At 35.6% G+C, this 18,573-nt stretch overlaps 1 protein-coding gene and 1 long non-coding RNA gene across 5 annotated transcripts in view; one reads left to right on the top strand and one right to left on the bottom strand.

The window, feature by feature from the left end:
- Nucleotides 1-18,573, top strand: part of NDST3 (N-deacetylase and N-sulfotransferase 3) — a 227,282-nt gene that overhangs the window by 188,124 nt on the left and 20,585 nt on the right. For all 4 annotated transcript variants that reach the window (XM_055384171.2, XM_019024960.4, XM_055384170.2 and 1 more), the window contains exons 7-10: nt 4,975-5,157; nt 7,364-7,460; nt 13,496-13,619; nt 17,524-17,698. In XM_055384171.2, coding sequence (XP_055240146.2) covers nt 4,975-5,157; nt 7,364-7,460; nt 13,496-13,619; nt 17,524-17,698 — 579 coding nt within the window. The remainder of the gene's footprint in view (nt 1-4,974; nt 5,158-7,363; nt 7,461-13,495; nt 13,620-17,523; nt 17,699-18,573) is intronic.
- LOC129532907 (uncharacterized) overlaps nt 1-18,573 on the bottom strand; it is a 68,366-nt gene that overhangs the window by 21,675 nt on the left and 28,118 nt on the right. The window lies entirely within an intron of this gene.

Consider the following 18,573-nt stretch of genomic DNA (forward strand, 5'->3'; position numbering starts at 1 on the left):
ACCTTATACAAAACTCAAGATCGATTAAAGACTTAAGTGTAAAATCCAAAACCATAAAAACCCTAGAAGAAAACCTAGGCAATACCACTCAGGACACAGGCATGAGCAAAGACTTCATGACTAAAACACCAAAAGCAATGGCAACAAAAGCCAAAATTGACAAATGGGATTATAATTAAACTAAAGAGCTTCTGCACAGCAAAAGAAACTATCATCAGAGTGAACAGGCAACCTACAGAATGCAAGAAAATTTTTGCAGTAAATCCACCTACAAGAAACTTAAACAAATTTACAAGAAAAAAACAAACATCATCATCAAAAAATTGGCAAACGATATGAACAGACACTTCTCAAAAGAAAACTTTTATGTGGCCAACGAACATACGAAAAAAAGCTCAACATCACTGATCATTAGAGAAATGCAAATCAAAACCATAATGAGATACCATCTCACACTGGTGAGGTTGTGGAGAAATAGGAACACTTTTACACTGTTGGTAGGAATGTAAATTAGTTCAACCATTGTGGAAGACAGTGTGGCAATTCCTCAAGGATCTAGAACCAGAAATACCAATTGGATTGCTGGGTATATACCCACAGGAGTATAAATCATTCTACTATAAAGACAAATGAACACGTATGTTTACTGCAGCACTATTTAAAATAGCAGACACATGGAACCAACCCAAATGCCCAACAATGATAGACTAGATAAAGAAAATGTGGTACATATAAACCATGGGATACTATACAGCCATAAAAAGGAATGAGATCATGTCCTTTGCAAGGACATGAAGCTGGAAGCCATCATCTTCAGCAAACTAACACAGGAAGAGAAAACCAGACACCGCATGTTCTCACTCATAAGAGGTAGTTGAACAATGAGAACACACGGACACAGGGAGGGGAACAACACACTGAGGCCAGTTAGGGGATAGGAGGCTAGGGGAGGGAGAGCATTAGGGCAAATAGCTAATGTATATGGGGCTTAAAACCTAGATGACGGGTTGATAGGCAGCAAACCACCATGGCAAACGTATACCTAGGTAACAAACCTACACGTTCTGCACTTGTATCCCGGAACTTAAAGTAAAATTTAAAAAATAAAATAAACAGGATTGAAGGGAATTAGGAGCCAAATTCACATGTCTGTATGAACCAGTTCTCTTTTTAGCAATCTTCTGAACATCACCACACATCTGTCAGCAGTACAGAAGCCCTCAAAAGTCATGGCCAAGGGCACTTACGAAGCTGTTTTTTGTACTAAGGACAACTCTAAGTGTAGGACATTGAAATATATTTATGAACTTAATAAAACATGCTTGCTTTTAAAATGTGTTTAAAAAGGACTACTACAAAGCAACCAATGGGTTTGATAACCTGAGTTAGATCTTTCCTATATGAATAAAATATATATTTCTATGGAAAATAAAAGTTCCTCTGGGAGAACTGGGTCTAGCCAGGCTTTCTCAAACTGTATTCCAATGATCCCTGCATCAAGACCACTAGGGATTATTAAAATGCAGGTACCAGGGCCTCCTCCAGACCTAAAAATCAGAATCTCTGAGTATAAAGACTGGTGATCAGAATGTTTTAAAACTTCCCAGTTGATTTGTATATATCATAAACCTTTTGAACCTATGGTCACCCAGAAGCATACTAAAGCAAAACAAAACTGGTTGGCTGAGAGAAAGAGTTTGCTGTAAACTCTCTTCTACCTTCTGAATTCTGACTCTTTTCATGAACAAAACTTAAAAGAATGAGCAGCATATTTATATTTGCACCCTGAGAATGAAGCAGAGCATCTGGCAAATAGCAGAATAATCAGAAAAATATTTGTGGATTTAAACTGAGCAGCGTGGTCATGAAAGGCATAGTTTATAATAAATAACATACTTTTTTTCACATCCATATTTCCTCTCCTCTTCCCAGCCTTCTCTAAAGAAAGAGAATACTTACTGCATTGTCAACAGTGTTTGCACCAGGACCTGTATTTTGCTTTTTATTCTTGGTAGTGAGCCATGCATCCCCCATACCTAGAGCTTAGTAGATTCACAGGGTTGATGCTAGAAAGTATAGATAAAGCTTCCCACACTTTTCTCTTAGTTACACTTTGACAAACAGTATCTGTTTCCTCTCTCATAAATACTAATGTATGTGGTATTTGACATTTACCTTTTCCCTTTTTACAGAAAAAAATTGACAGATAGCCATCTGGCTATACACATTTATATCTCACAGACTAGAAAGAATTTTTTCAGTTGTTAATCATATAAACATTATGCCTTTGGCAGTTTCAAATGATGTGAGTTTTAAGCAGCTAAACAGTCCTTTTGGTGACAACTAATTACTCATAGTGTGTTTATAGCAAAAATTGTTTCATAAATGCAATTGTCACTTCTATTGACACTTTCCATCTCACTGGAATCTACAAGTATAATAAAAATAATTTATTTTGATCAATTCCATCTAAAAAAAAAAAAACAAAAATAAAACCTCAGTCCTGAAGTACTCTTAAAATTATAAAAGTATCATCTTTAGGAAAAGACTAATATCTGCTTCTCCTGAACTAGCAGCCTTTTCAAGCCTTTTCTTTGTTTCTTTCTATGCTGTACAGAAATTGTTGTCAGGTGAGGACTTGCCAAGAAGTGAAATGACATTATAAATGTCATAGGTCAGTACACAGGTAAGGAAGAAAGACTGTCTAGAAAGCAAGCTAACTTTTTAACCAAAACATTCTTGTTATATATCTGTTTTTGTCAATTATGTTCCTTAATGTGCATACCTTCCTAAGAAAAAAGTAACAAAGAAAGAGAGGTTACATGTTCAGCAAAAGATATGCAATATTCCATGTCTATAGAAAATATTGTGATTCATGAAAAAAAAAAGTTCAAAAAGAAATTGAAATGTATTATGCCTGACAAATTATACTCCCTTATGGCCTTTAGGGGCACAAAACAAATCTCAGGCTTGAGTACAGAGTCTAAAAGGGTCACAAGGTGACATGCATTACAAAAACATTAAACCGTCCTTTAGCTTATGGTGCACCTTGCATTATATTAAAGTGGGAATATAAAAATAGAATTGAACATTTGGGAAAAGTTCCATGCTTGGAGGCTAAGTAGGTTTTCTTTTACAGGACTAAGTTCAACACCTTATAAGTATCACCTTAATTCTTGCAAATCAGGTTCAGTTTCATGAAAAGCAATGTTCTTTACTAGCTCATAACTCATTTTGGGTTCCATCTGTCTTTATCAGAAAGAGTAGCATTTTTTTACTTTCCATAGTCATGCAGGTAGAGAGTAGCTCTCTGCTTTAATTGTCAGAATAAAATGTTTTCTGAGGTTAAAAAGTGAATTCAAAGGGATTTCAAATGTATTAGTATCATGAGGTTATATAGTATCTCTATTTCCCATTTTCTGTCCCATGCAGATATTATTCAAGTGAAATATGACACATATAGACTTACTGACAAATCTTTCATAAAAATAAAGCAAGAAATTTGAACTTACTAACCAGGTTAAAAATACACATTTTTAAAACTGTATTTAAAAAAATTTTTAGGAGAAAGGTGACCAGAAGTATCATTTTTCTACCTTATTAAGCTACACTGAAAAATGTGGCACGTAAAACAAATGAGTAAAGACCACCTCCAACGACATCAGAAAAAAACTTCCAAATTTAAGAATGATTTTCATAAGTTTCTCAATCACCTAATGTTCTGATAAATTTTACAGGAGAAAAAGAGGAAATTTAAGTCACAGAATTGAAGTTGCTATTAAAAAATAACCAGAAGATTTAATTTTTAAAGTCTCATTTTTTAAGAAAGACCCAAAATGGTAAAAGGCTTAGTTCCCAATTCCATGACTGCATTGGTCTGCTGGTACAGACAGCTATTTTAAATCACTCACAAAATAATTTGTAAAAGTTCAAAGATTTAATATATGTTCAGGCAGAGTGAATAGAAATGCAAATATTCTTGATCACAATGAAGCTTTTTATGTAAAAGCCTGCAGGATTTGTTCCATAGGATATTACTACTTCCTCTTATTCATAGTTGTTAAGTAATTACATTTTTCTTATTTATTGTGTTAAATCTTAATATAACTTTTTCTCTCATCTCTGTCACATTACCTCAATGAATTTTCTTGAATATTTCTTTCAGCCTCTTAATGAATGACCTATTAAATTCATTATTATGATTATAGTAAACCATTGTTACTATTCATTCACATGACATTATATATTTTAGGAAAGTACTATTATCACATGAATTATTTTATGATCTTTTTTATAGCAGCATAAACGTCACAATGGCTTTCTTTGCCATTAAAAATCTCATGCAGAAGAATTCATTTGTCAACACTAACCAGCAAAAATTATCTGCATTCACTTAAAGCAATAGCTTTACAAATACCCATTCTACGTCTACATCCCAGACCAATGCAGTTTAACCTGCAGAGTTCAAATTTATTTTATTATAAAAAAGTTTCCCGCACTTGCTGTGATTGTCTTTCAATGCATGGATTCAATCTAGGTCAGGTGCTTCCATAGGAAGAGTCAATTTTATCTAGCCAAGCATTAAAGATTTTTCTTAAAGGAGATGTTTTATATTGGGAATAATGGAACTAAGGAATGTGAAAAAGGGCTTGAGAAATATACAGGTTGTTATTCAGCATCAGTCTTATTGCACCAACATGGGTATACGGCAGCTATTGATGTTGAATGTATTTTTTTGTTATGAAATATAAGAAAATTTCAGGGAAAAAATGCTCAAGTCTTGCTGATAACACATCCTCCAGTATGTATTAATATAATGAGGGTTTGAGGGACATGTTCCAAATCCAAAAACACGACATCAATTGAAACCCTGTGCAGACTACTTAAGGAAAAAAACTAGCATGGCTGTGATTATACTGCCCTCTACTGTCAAAATAAATGTTATTTACACTGAAGTTCATTTGCTTTTTTCAGATCAGCATTTTCATGACCCATTTGTCCAACTATGGGAATGACCGACTGGGATTATATACATTTGTTAATCTGGCCAACTTTGTGAAGAGCTGGACCAACCTGCGACTTCAGACTCTGCCTCCAGTACAACTGGCCCACAAGTATTTTGAGCTGTTTCCTGATCAGAAAGACCCTCTCTGGCAGGTAAAATTAATTAAATAATTGATATAACCAGTTAATTCCAGCAACATAATTCTGTGAGATATCCCAAATTTGAAAAGTGAAGGCACCTGAAAAAAACCTGCATTTTGGAAATGTTAGTAAATTTGAGAAACTACTCCTTCCTAAACTGTAGTTGTATATCATTGCTACATATTGCACCCAATTCCCTGTTCCCTTGTGCATTGGAAATTATGGGATTCGGAAAGTTCAGTGACAGATTCAATCAATATAACGTCTTCAATCAGGAGTGAGAGATAAATCTACAGGTTGCAATAGGCTGGAAGAGTAGAAGATGGTAAATAGGTCGTTTGTTAGGCAGGTAGCCTTTGAACACATCCCCATATCTCTAATGACTAAACCATATTAAAGGATCTCTGAGAAGAGTTCAGAACTGACATCTGCCTTCTGAACCACGAGGTACACCAACAGCCAACAGCCACTGAATGTGGACAGCTTTCAAAAGTATTAATTGGGGATTAATATGGGGGAAAGCATTTCATGGGAAAATCACTGAGCTTCTTAAGATAAATACCACATGAATACAGCATATTCAGATGACTCTGGGGGTAACCTAGATTTCAAAGCATAGACTCTTATGTATCATAAAATTGCAGGAACAACTTTGAATTTAAATCGTCCACTCCATGATCTGTGAAAAATAATAATCTTGGCAAATAATTACATATTGCTTATTATACGTCAGACGGGGCACTTGACATGTGTTAACTCATTTAATCCTCACAACTACCTTAAGTGGTAGGTACAGTTATGATTTGCATTTTACAGATGAAGAAACTGAAGCACAGAAAGGCTGAGTCAATTAAGCAAGGTCACACAGCTAGTGTGTTGCAGAGCAGGAATCAGTTGTAGGCCATCTGGTTCCAAAAGTTGTACTTCTTAATCACTGTTCTAAACGCTACTAGAGTTACAGACAGCTGATGGTAAAACAATCACAATCATCAGAAGTAGAACTCAGTAACTTTTTCCACAGATTGAAGTTGTTAACTCTGAACTTCATACTCAATGCATTCAGCTTTCAACCTTAAGTTAATTACCTCCTGAGCACACAAAGATGACTCCAAGAAGAGACATAACCGCACATTTAGCAGGTTAAAGTTGGTGGTTGTGGACTTATGACTGCATATTACTTTTCCGTTGTTTTAACAAGCATCTTTTCATTTTAACCACCACGAAACATCACCAAATGTTAGCCAATGGAAAGACATGTGATTTTCCTGCTAATTCAACCTTACTTTTAAACTGAAATCATTATTTCAGGTGACAAGTTTTAAACTGTTTTTTTTTTTTTCAGAAGAACAGCCAAAAAGAATACTCTCACTTTAGTCTTAACATCTGTTGCTTATTAAAAATAAGCAGAAGTCTTATTTAACTTCACATACCTATGGTATTAATTGACTAGAAATAAAAAAGTGGTACTGTTTGCCCATTCCTGAAATAATATTAAAGGGTACTGTAATTCTTCCTCCTTTTCTACATAATATATACTTTGTTCTTAAAATGAAGGGTGTTCTAAATAGGACTTGTGCGGTGGACGTTGGTGTTAAATATTATAGACCAAAAGCAGAATCCCTAAGCTAGTAATTCACCCTCATTATTCCCTTTTGCTAAAACTTAGGACTTTCTAGCATCATAGTCTATAAAGTTACATTTTTAGATATACATTTATCAACCTTTGACGGCAGCTGAGACGTATCTGCTGTCTCTTTAGATAGTAGTATTTTGGCCAGATCCCTATCCCTTTGAAGCACAGCTGGAAAGCTCAAAGTTACTTAGAATAAAGATCTGACAACTTACATTTCAGTTATGTATTGAATACTGAGTGTATCATCTTTTAGGTTAGCAGGAAGCATAATCTCTGCCCAGTAAGCTAACTATTTAAAAAAATAGAACTGCTAGTAGCCAATTAAACTCTTCATGCTATGAGACTGTTTACCCAAAGTGGAAATACTGCCTCTCTCCAGCCTGCTCTGTAGACTCTCAACCTCAACATGGAAGGGAGTTATTCAGAACTTCCATGATGCCACTTCAGGGCTTTCATTTTTTTAAGAGTCTATTTTTTATCCCAGCGTTTCCTGGTATACGTTTAAAGAACACAAGTTGGAAAAGCTGGCACACAATGGACACATTCATGAAAAAAAATACATCTCTATGTTCTTCTCCCATTTAGAATCCTTGCGATGACAAACGCCACAGAGACATTTGGTCTAAAGAAAAAACTTGTGATCGCTTACCAAAATTCTTGGTAATAGGACCCCAGAAAACTGGTGAGAACTTTTTATGTTATGATTAACGAGTGTAAAATTTCTGATGACTAGACAATGAGATCTTGTCACAATAAGTTCGTAAACTTCCCATAACTGCTAATGAATGAATAACATGTTTTCCTCTGACATAATTTTCATTTAGCTCAGTAATATACCTAAATGCTTATCGAAGTGTTTTTTAAGTGAAGGGAATAAAACAGATGTCACACTGTTCAAATATCCAGCAGTCGATTTGGTGGCACATGTTGGTTTTTTCTCCCCCAAATGTTTTAATTGAAAAGTATTGTAATTAACACTTCTAAAATCAAAGCTCATCACTGACAGGATTGTATCAAAAGTCAAGAGGGACACAGATAAGTACCTATAACTCTTTATAATAAATCCCTTCTAGAAAAATAGTCCCTTAGGCTTCCATTTTCCTAATATTGTTTATTTGTAAACTATTTCTTGCAGAGATGACTATTTTTTAAAAGTCTGAAAGATATTTCACAAGCAGAATTCCTAGACATACACAAAACTTTGTGCTAAGAAAGGTGTTTATTCATACCCAGGAGAAATCTTTTGCACCTTTTCTTAAATTGATGTGCAATTTTTTTCACCATAAACTTCATCACCATAAACTTTTTTTTTTTTTTTTTGAGACGGAGTCTCGCTCTGTCACCCATCACCCAGGCTGGAGTGCACTGGCGTGATCTCGGCTCACTGCAAACTCCGCCTCCCGGGTTCACGCCATTCTCCTGCCTCAGCCTCCCGAGTAGCTGGGGCTACAGGCGACTGCCACCACGCCCGGCTAATTTTTTTGTATTTTTAGTAGAGACAGGGTTTCACTGTGTTAGCCAGGATGGTCTCGATCTCCTGACCTCGTGATCCGCCCGCCTCGGCCTCCCAAAGTGCTGGGATTACAGGCATGAGCCACTGCACCCGGTCTATAAACTTCTTGTTTCTAAGAATCAGTATTAAAATGAAGCCTCATGGAAGCTTTAAACTACCAGACATTCATGCTATATCCTGCATGATAAATTATTTGGGGCCCTTGGTTACTGGCTTCACAGAAAACAGCCTTTACAATCATATTGCTTGCTAAGGAGAATACATTCCCTCTCCTCATTGATCCAGAAATAACTGAGGAAAATTCTGTGCAATGTACACAGGGAGTTCAGCATGTTCATTTTTTTCCTTAATGTCATTTGCAGATATCAATCTGAAAACAATAATAAACATGACAAATACTTACATTTTTCTTGTCCTTATTTATTTCACTTGTCCTTATCTATCTAAAGTCAAAAGGCAACTAGGGAAACATTTAAACTAAACTCTCTTCAGTGAACTCCCAGTCATCACATAACCTTGTCAAGACTGATAACATCCTGAAGGCTTGGTAGCATTTTGCTTTAGAAAGTCCTGCAGGATTCGCTTCCTCTCGTGTTGTGCTGGATATGCAGACATTTTGATATCATGGTTAGATGGTAGAATTATTACTTGTCCTCTTAAACTGAATTGGGTTTCCAAATGTTTGTTACAATTTGGATATGGCATTTGTCGTTGGAAAAGACCTTTTATAGAAATTGATTCTTTTTTATAGAAATTGATTTTTCCCAGTTTTGTTGAATATAATTTACATGCAATAAAATCCACCCATTTTAAATGTACAATTAGCTGAATTTTGAACATTGCACACAGTTATGTCCACCACCACATTCAAAATACAGAACAGTTGTTAGCCTAAAAAAATTTCTCCTTGTTCCTTTGCAGTCTATCCCCCCCGATCTCCACCACATCCCCAGCCACAAGCAACTACTTTGTACCACTACAGTTTTGCCTTTTCTAGAACTTCACATAAATGGAAGCATGTACTGTGTAGTCTTTTGTAACTGACATCTTTCATTTAGCATAATACTTTTGAGATTCATGCTGCTGTATATATCCATATTTTGTGAAATTGATTTTTTAATTAAAGTAGTTTCTCATATCAGTTACATGAGAATTAAATAGCTTCATTTTTAACTGTACTTTTGTCAAAAGTATTTTTCTGGGCCAGGCGCGGTGGCTCATGCCTGTAATCCCAGCACTTTGGGAGACCAAGGCGGGTGGATCACCTGAGGTCAGGAGTTCGACACCACCCTGACCAATACGGTGAAAACCCGTCACTACTAAAAATACAAAAACTAGCCAGGTGTGGTGGCGTGCACCTGTAGTCCCAGGTACTCAGGAGGCTGAGACAGGAGAATTGCTTGAACCTGGGAGGCAGATGTTGCAGTAAGCCAAGATCGCATCACTGCACTCCAGCCTGGACAACAGAGTGGACTCCATCTCAAAAAATAAAAAGTATTTTTCTGGATAATTTTGCAGATTTCTAGTTATCTGGATATTCAAATATTTTTCAGTGTTGAGGCTGACAAAAATATAAAACCGAAGATTTATAGATGGTTATTTAAATGTGTGTCTATGATTATGTATTTGAGTTACCACTGACAAAATATATATGCAGGACAGTTTATTCAGGCCCAAGAATATGTACAGGTAAAGACAGAATTCAGAAACCACAACTTAACAATTTTTTAACACTTATAAATTCATTATGCCTTTTACTGACTATGCAAAATAATTAGATTACATCCATTTTTTCTGTTTGTCTAATTAATGCTGGTCATGAAAGGCTATTAAAAGTGAACAAATGTATTTAATACAATTCTTAAAAATAAGATTCAGAAAAGAATGTTTTCAGTTGATCTAAGAAAGGAATTAATCTCTCTGCTTTTTTCCTCACATTATAATAGCAATACTTATTTCCAAAAAGATATTTTTAACTTTAAAAATGCCTCATGCATTTTTCTGGATTATATCTCATGTATGTAATTGAGATTCAAATGTATTTAATGTATTTATTTATTGTAATTCTAAGTTATATCTCAATAAAGTTTTTATCTGGAAAAATGCCTTTTAAATATTGAGATATGGCACTCTTTAGGTGATTTCACCTAGGTTACCTCGCTAATCCTCATAAAACACTGATAGCTAAGTATTTTCTTCCCCACTACACAGATGGAAAAACTAAGACTCAAGAGAGGTTAAATAATTTTTGTTCAAATTCACACAGCTGGTAAGTACAAGAATAAAAATCTTGGTCCTAGAATTTACCTGACTTCAAAAAACATGCTCTTTCTACTTTACTGTGGATTTCATATAACGGAGCTTTTTTCCTCCAATAAATTTTAGATATTGCTTCATAGTTATTCTAAGTCAGTGATTCTCAAGGGTGGTTGCCAGAGCAGCAACATAAGCATCACCAGAAAACTTATTAGAAGTGCAGGCCAGGCACGGTGGCTCACGCCTGTAATCCCAGCACTTTGGGAGGCCGAGGCGGGCAGATCATGAGAGGTCAGGAGATCGAGACCATCCTGGCTAACACGGTGAAATCCCGTCTCCACTAAAAATACAAAAATTTAGCCGGGTGTGGTGGCGGGCGCCTGTAGTCCCAGCTACTCGAGAGGCTGAGGAAGGAGAATGGCGTGAACCCAGAAGGCGGAGCTTGCAGTGAGCTGAGATCACGCCGCTGCACTCTAGCCTGGGCGACAGAGCGAGACTCCGTTTCAAAAAAAAAAAAAGAAGTGAAATTCTTGGGTTATAACAAAGACTTACCGAATCAAGAGATACTGGGATAGGTCTGTGCTGTGTTTTAACAAGCCCCCAGATGAATCTGATACATGCTAGTTAGAGGACCACTGTTTTAAGGCAAGCTTGTGAAGCACATTTTTACTTTGTATATCATAGATTACTGTTTTATTCCCTATAATGATCTATGATTACAGACAAACTGTTCATTGTTTGGCTCAGATATAATCTAGGAAGACTACCTCTTTCAATTCATTTTTTAAGACAATCTTGCTGTTGACAGAGTTATTTTAACAATTTTTCTATTGTATAGATATGGTAGATTTAAGTAAATATTAAAGAAAGCTTAATTTATAAATACTTAAATAGTATTTATTTACTTAAATATTGCCATATTTGTACCATTTAAGTAAATAAACACTAAAATACTACCTTACTTCCATATTAATACTATTTAAGGGCTGGGCGCAGTGGCTCATGCCTGTGATCCCAGCACTTTGGGAGGCTGAGGTGGGTGGATCACCTGAGGTCAGGAGTTCGAGACCAGCCTGGCCAACATGGTGAAACCCCGTCTCTACTAAAAATACAAAAATTAGCTGGGCATGGTGGCAGGCGCCTGTAATCCCAGCTGCTTGTGAGGCTGAGGCATGAGAATCGCTTGAGCCCAGGAGGCAGAGGTTGCAGTGAGCCCAGATCGTGCCACTGCACTCCAGCCTGGGCAACACAGCAAGACTCCATCTAAAAAATAATAATAACAATAATAATAATACTATTTAAGTAAATACTAGCATATTAATGCTATTTAAGTAAATACTATACTATCATATTAATACTATTTATACTATTTAATTAGTACTATTAATAATACCATATTAATACCATTTAAGTAAATAAATACTAAAGAAAGCTTACCTGAAAAATAAGAAAATTCAAAATTTTGTACAAATGGCAACATGACATAATTACTAAGCATAATTAGAGTAATTTCTCCAAGTGAGAGAAATATTATAAGGCCATGTCTTGTTACTATTGCTAGCTACTGACTTGGAATATAATTATCAAGTCCTGCTCCACAGATTGTATAACAGTGTAAATAATAGTATATTTCTCTCTTAGGAGTAGCCAATATATAGAAATACTTTTATATTATGATCTTTTAAACACAGTCACAGTTACAAGTATTAAATACATGGCTAAATCTTTGACAAACTGAACCCAAACTGCCTTACTTTCTCTTGTACCAATCTGACTAAGCTACACCCTTTATCTCCTCATTTAGTCTTATAAAACCCTAACTGTACAGTTTATGACATTGCTCACTTTTTGAAAAATCACACCCTTGCTCCCCAATAGTCACAAATATATATACGTACCTGTGATACACCATTCTCTTCCCTAGTAAATGCAAATTCTATAAGTTATTTCGCTAAGAAAGGGCACCATTTTTTTTTCCAATTTAGCAATTTAAACAATTTTTGACACTACTAAGTACATTGAAGCTTAAGCAAACCTGTGGAAAGATTAAATTCTGTCTTGAGTTTAATTAGCTTTCATAGGCCTCTGGAAGAACTTAATATGAGAACCCAAGTATTGATTTTGGTAATGTAATATGTTAAATAATAATATATTTCATTTATATAGTGCCTTATTACCGTCAAAATGTCTTCAAGTACATGTCCTTTCATTCTCAGAGAAAATCTATGAAATAAGTAGGCAGGTGATTTTCCATTAAGAAAGCTGAGACAGGCCAGGAGAGGTGACTCACTCCTGTAATCCCAGCACTTTAGGAGGCCAAGGTGGAAGGATTGCATGAGCTCAAGTGTTCAAAACTAGCCTGAGCAACACAGTGAGACCTCATTTCTACTAAAAATTTTTAAAAAATTAAAAATTAGCCCGGCACAGTGGTGCATCTCTGTAGTCACAGCTACTTGGGAGGCTCAGACAGGAGGATCCCACGAGCCTGGTGTCGAGGTTGTAGTGAGCCATGATTGCACCACCACACTCCAGCCTGGGCAATATAGTAAGATGCTGATAAAAAAAAGAAAGAGAGAGAGAGAGAGAAGGAAAGAAAGAAAAGAAAAGAAAAGAAAAGAAAAGAAAGAAAGAAAGAAAGAAAGAAAAGATAAAAAGAAAACTGAGACAAACAGAAGCTAAAAGACAAAGCCACAGACAAATCAGTCATTGAGCTGAGATTGAAAGCCAGTTCTCTCAATCCCTGCAACAGGCCTCTTTTCACACCACACTATCTCCATTTTTTAGAACCTGCTTCTATTAAACTGCCGATTATCTATTCAAATTATTTCCAGCAGTAGTTGTAACAAATCTGTTTGGATCATTGTAATATTTATAATGACTTTAAAGTGTTGATCATAGGAAATTTTGTTTTCATTTAATTAATTTCTGAACCTCTATTGTCTTTCTAGGTACCACTGCTTTGTATTTGTTCCTGGTTATGCATCCTTCCATCCTTAGTAACTCCCCCAGCCCAAAAACCTTTGAGGAGGTACAGTTCTTTAATAGAAATAACTACCACAGGGGGATTGATTGGTAAGATGGGTTATTAGTATAAATCTAAAAGTATATGTACTGTGCACAGTATAAACTTAGCACTAATATTTAGAAACATCTAAGTTTGTAGTCACAAATAAAATTTAACCTCTGTGCCTTGGAAATTGATTGAATATCATAAAGGGGCTCAGAAATTTTTCAGAACAAACTCTTCTCAGTTTATAAAGAGACTTGTTATACCAAGAGGATCACATGTAATTTCAATTGGCATTAATTTTCTTTGATGGTAATTATAGATATTAAGTCAGAAGAATAGCATAATATTCAGAAATTTAATTCCTTTCTACTCGTAAGGGAAAAAAATTTTCATATATTTTTCTTCTTGTGCACTTTTTATGAAGTGATGCTACAGCCAACATATGTAATTTTCTATTTTCTTTGTCACATAAAAGGAAAAATAAATAAATAAAACTAGAAATGTTTGTATATTACATGAGTAATCAAAGCTATAAAAAAACTATCGACAATACACAGAATTTAATTCTTGCCTTTGAATCAAAATTAGAAATATATCAACCATCTGAACAAACACTTAAAAACTAAAAATGTCAGAATACACAAAACACAGTAATGTAGTAGAGATAGATGGTACAAACTAACATGTTAACCATAAAATGTCTCTGAAGGTCTTGCTATGAAGATATAATGCTGAACAGAGGGTGGTATAAAGGAGTGAATTATAAAAATTCTGCATCATAAATATATTTTGCATGTATTTTAGCATAGTCATATATATCTCTTGTCAAACTGCATGATCTCAATTTTATAATTATCAGCCCCCTGAGGAGCTGCTTATGAGAAGTCCGAATGGAAAGGAAAAGAAATGGATTGAGTATAATTTGAGCACCTACTAGGATTTACATATATTCTAATTGTTATATATTTCACTGCCAATTTTTCAGTTCAGGGTTTGATATTAATTGTGTGGTGTTACATAACAGCTGGAAAATCAAGAAACGATCGACAGTGGCCAGGCACAGTGGCTCACATGTGTAATCCCAGCATTTTGGGAGGCTAAAGTGGGTGGATCACTTGAAGTCAGGAGTTTGAGACTAGCCTGGGCAACATAGCAAGACCCCATCTCTAACAAAAATACAAGAATTAGCCAGGCATGGTGGTGTACACCTGTGGTCTCAGCTAATTTGGGAGGCTGAGATGGGAGGATAACCTGAGCCCATGGAGGTTGAGGCTGCAATGAGCTGTGATTGCACCACTGCACTCCAGCCTGAGTGACAGAGTGAGACCCTCTCTCAAAAAAAGAAAAAAAAGAAACCATCGACTACTTCAGCTGTATTTGATCACTGACTCAAATATACATGCCAGTATATAATTATAGAATAAAATGATGTTAACATCAGGACTAAAAGGACTGAATAAAAACTGCTTTGGAGGTGGACAGGAATGTATTAGTATTACATTCCTGTCAATAATTGGATTCCCTAGGATGTTTTCTCAAAGAACATATTTTTGAAAAATTTATGGTAAAAAATTATTGCAACAGTTATTCTTAATTTTTTAACCATAAATTTTTCAAAAATATATTTTGATCATCATGTGGCTAGGTACTCTAATAGGAACAAAAAGTCCAGCTGGGCACACTGGCTCACACCTGTAATCCCAGCACTTTGGGAGGCTGAGGCGGGCAGATCACCTGGGCTCAGGAGTTCCAGACCAGCCTGGCCAACATGGCAAAATCCAGTCTCTACTAAAAATACAAAAATTAGCTGGGCTTGTTGGCAGGTGCCTGTAATTCCAGCTACTCAGGAGGATGAAGCAGGAGAATCACTTGAACCTGGGAGGCAGAGGTTGCAATGAGTCAAGATCGTGCCATTGTACTCCAGCCTGGGTGACAGAAGGAGACTCCATCAAAAAAAAAGAAAAAAAAGGAAGGAAGGAAGGAAGGACTGACTCAAGGTTGACCCAAATAACAAATAAATGTGGAGTATTGCAAAAAAAAAATCCCATTTTTCAGGTAAAAGAAAATGCTGAAGTTTTATGTTTTATAGAAGTAGAAAAACTTAAGGGAGGCAGGCATTTGCTTTTAACCCTGAATTGTTAAAACACTCCAGTTTGTTCACTAATTCTTTGAATAACCTGAATTTACATTCTGTAAATGTGAGCCTATTTGTGGAGCTTCAAGGTCTCATACTAAAAATATGAACCTTTTATTTACTTCTCTATTCATCGAACATCTTTCAAATGCCTGTAAGTGCCAGCCACTACATTAGAAAAATGCGGACATATAGGCAAACAAGAGCTGTGCCCTGCCCTCTCCATGAGCCCCTGGGGCCTGGCAAAATCAACACATTATAGGTCCAAGATCCAGACTTGCTTGAGGAGGTTTTCAAAGCCTAAACTGTTCCAGATACAAAAGACTTCTAGGAAGGTAGGGCAGGTTTAAGAAGCTAAAATTTCTGCTCTTTTGTGTGATTTTTGAAGCCTTTTTCAGAACAAGCAAGTTTGAGTCAAGCTTGGACCAAATAAGATACCACTAGACACCTGAAATAATCTTAGCACTCCTGGAACCAGTGTGAGCTTCTACATAAGAAGCATCCTGAAAGTTGGCACTCTCCGTAAATAGAATGTACACCAGAACAAATAGCACATCAAACCTTCCAGAAATTTTTGTATATCTCTTTCTCCCTAAAAGGGTGCCAGAATTACATATCACCAACAAGCCAATTCCAGACAACATAAAAGGATTTCTTTACTGCTCTGAATCTCAAGATATCACTGTGTTGCACCAGCTAAGCTTTGCAATATGTTAACAACTGGAATCCTACCAGAAGCTTTATCATGTTTGAGGATATGATCTCAGTCAAAAATCTATGAACATCTCATGTGATCTTTTGGTCAAAAGAAAACAAGACACTGTAAAAAAACAGGTCATTGCATGAATATTAATGACTTTTTTATTCAGTAATTATTGAACTACCTTGTCTTGGTAGCCCAGTGTGATAATGGCTTATGAATTGAAGGGGGTGGCAATGGAGGCTGAGAATCCCTAGAAGCTATATTTTTACAGTCACTCTAAAAAATCCCTTTTCCTCTAAAGGATGTTCCTTAGTGCTTCAGAAATATTTCTTATCATATGCTGAATTAGTTACATTTGACAACTTTTATTCAGGTGGAACATTAAATAAAATTCTACATTTCAGTGCTTGAACCTATAGATATCTCTGTGTTCATTCTGCTGGTAATTTGAATTCTCTCTACCCGTGAGGATATAGAACATGACCTTGGGAAATTTGTCAGAGTTTTATATTTGGAATGTACATACTTTTTAAACTTCTCTTACAATTATTCTAAAGAGGAACATAAGTGGCTCTATATGAGAAAAATTAAGCAAATAAGCAATATTTATACCAGATATACTCTGCATCTTTCACACTATGTGATTAAACGTAACACCGGCACAATACATTTGTAGAAAAGAAATTATTTCACTTGCAATAAAGTAAAAAATATTTTCTCTAAATCCTTTTAAAATGTCTGAACTGAACATATCGTCTGTTTTAATACGATTTTCTTTTTGAGTACTTGAATTTTTCTCTGTACAGTGTTTCTACATTGAGACACATTTGATATAGTTAGGTCGATCACTGTTGCAGTTTGATCACTCGGTGTCTACATTTTTGTTATCGCTTCTATTTTTTCCTGATATTAAGCAAAACATAAAGAAAGTGTACTTAGAAAAACATCTTCCAAACACATTATTAGTGTTCTAGATATTTTTCTCTTCCTAACTATGGCGGACAAATGCTGTAAAGAAAAAGCCTTTTATTTAGGAAACACATGAATTTGTGGGACACTTTTAACATCTGTGGTCACCAGAATGAGTATAAACCAGAATCTTATTTTGAGAAAAATATTCCTTTTCTAGGTATATGGATTTCTTCCCAGTCCCATCTAATGTCACTACCGACTTTTTGTTTGAGAAGAGTGCCAATTACTTCCACTCAGAGGAAGCCCCTAAAAGAGCTGCTTCTCTGGTTCCCAAAGCCAAGATTATCACCATTCTCATTGACCCTTCAGACCGAGCATACTCCTGGTACCAGGTAAGGAAAATGCAAATAAAATCCAACAGGGAGAAGTGGAGTATGGACAATGGAGCATTGTTTTTAGCAATACCAACTACCTCAGGTTTTCACAAAAGAGATTTGCTAGTTGTTTGATATCTACAGAAAAATGGACAAGTTTTTCTTGATTTCCATTGAGAAATTTCCTCCACTAAGTTTTTGTTCTTATTAACTTAATCAATTAATTTAATAAAATGTATTAATGCAATAAAAGAAACTAAATTAAAATATAACAAAATATTATGTACTTTTTTATATCTCTGTTTCTATATATCTGCATTTTAAGGTAATAATTTAAAATCATTATTTTTTCATCTAATACTTGTGTACTATATAAAGAGTCAGATAGCAACAATTTCAGACATTGAGGGTTATACAGTCTCCGTTGCAACTCTACCATTGTATTTCGAAAGCAGCAATATGTAAATGCATAAGCATTCCTGTGTTACAATAAAACTTTACTGAATAGGCAGTAGGCCATAGATTGCTGACCCTGGCTCTAAAACAGCTTAAATAGATGCTTGTACTAAAGAAACAGCTTAGTGGCAAAACTAATATATATAAGTTTTATATATATATATATATATATATGAATCTTTAGGCTGGGCGTGGTGGCTCATGCCTGTAATCCAAGCATTTTGGAAGGTGGGAAGATTGTTTGAGCCCAGGAGTTCAGGTGGGAAGACTGTTTGAGCCCAGGAGTACAAGACCAGCCTGGGGAACATAGGGAGACTCTGTCTCTACAAATAAAGAAAATTAGCCAGGCATGGTGGCACACATATGTGGTCCCAGCTACTTGGAAGGCTAAAGTGGGAGGATTGCCTGAGCCTGGGAGGTTGGGGCTGCAGTGAGCT

The sequence above is a fragment of the Gorilla gorilla genome, chromosome 3 (assembly GCF_029281585.2).
Source record: "Gorilla gorilla gorilla isolate KB3781 chromosome 3, NHGRI_mGorGor1-v2.1_pri, whole genome shotgun sequence".
Lineage (NCBI taxonomy): Eukaryota > Metazoa > Chordata > Mammalia > Primates > Hominidae > Gorilla > Gorilla gorilla.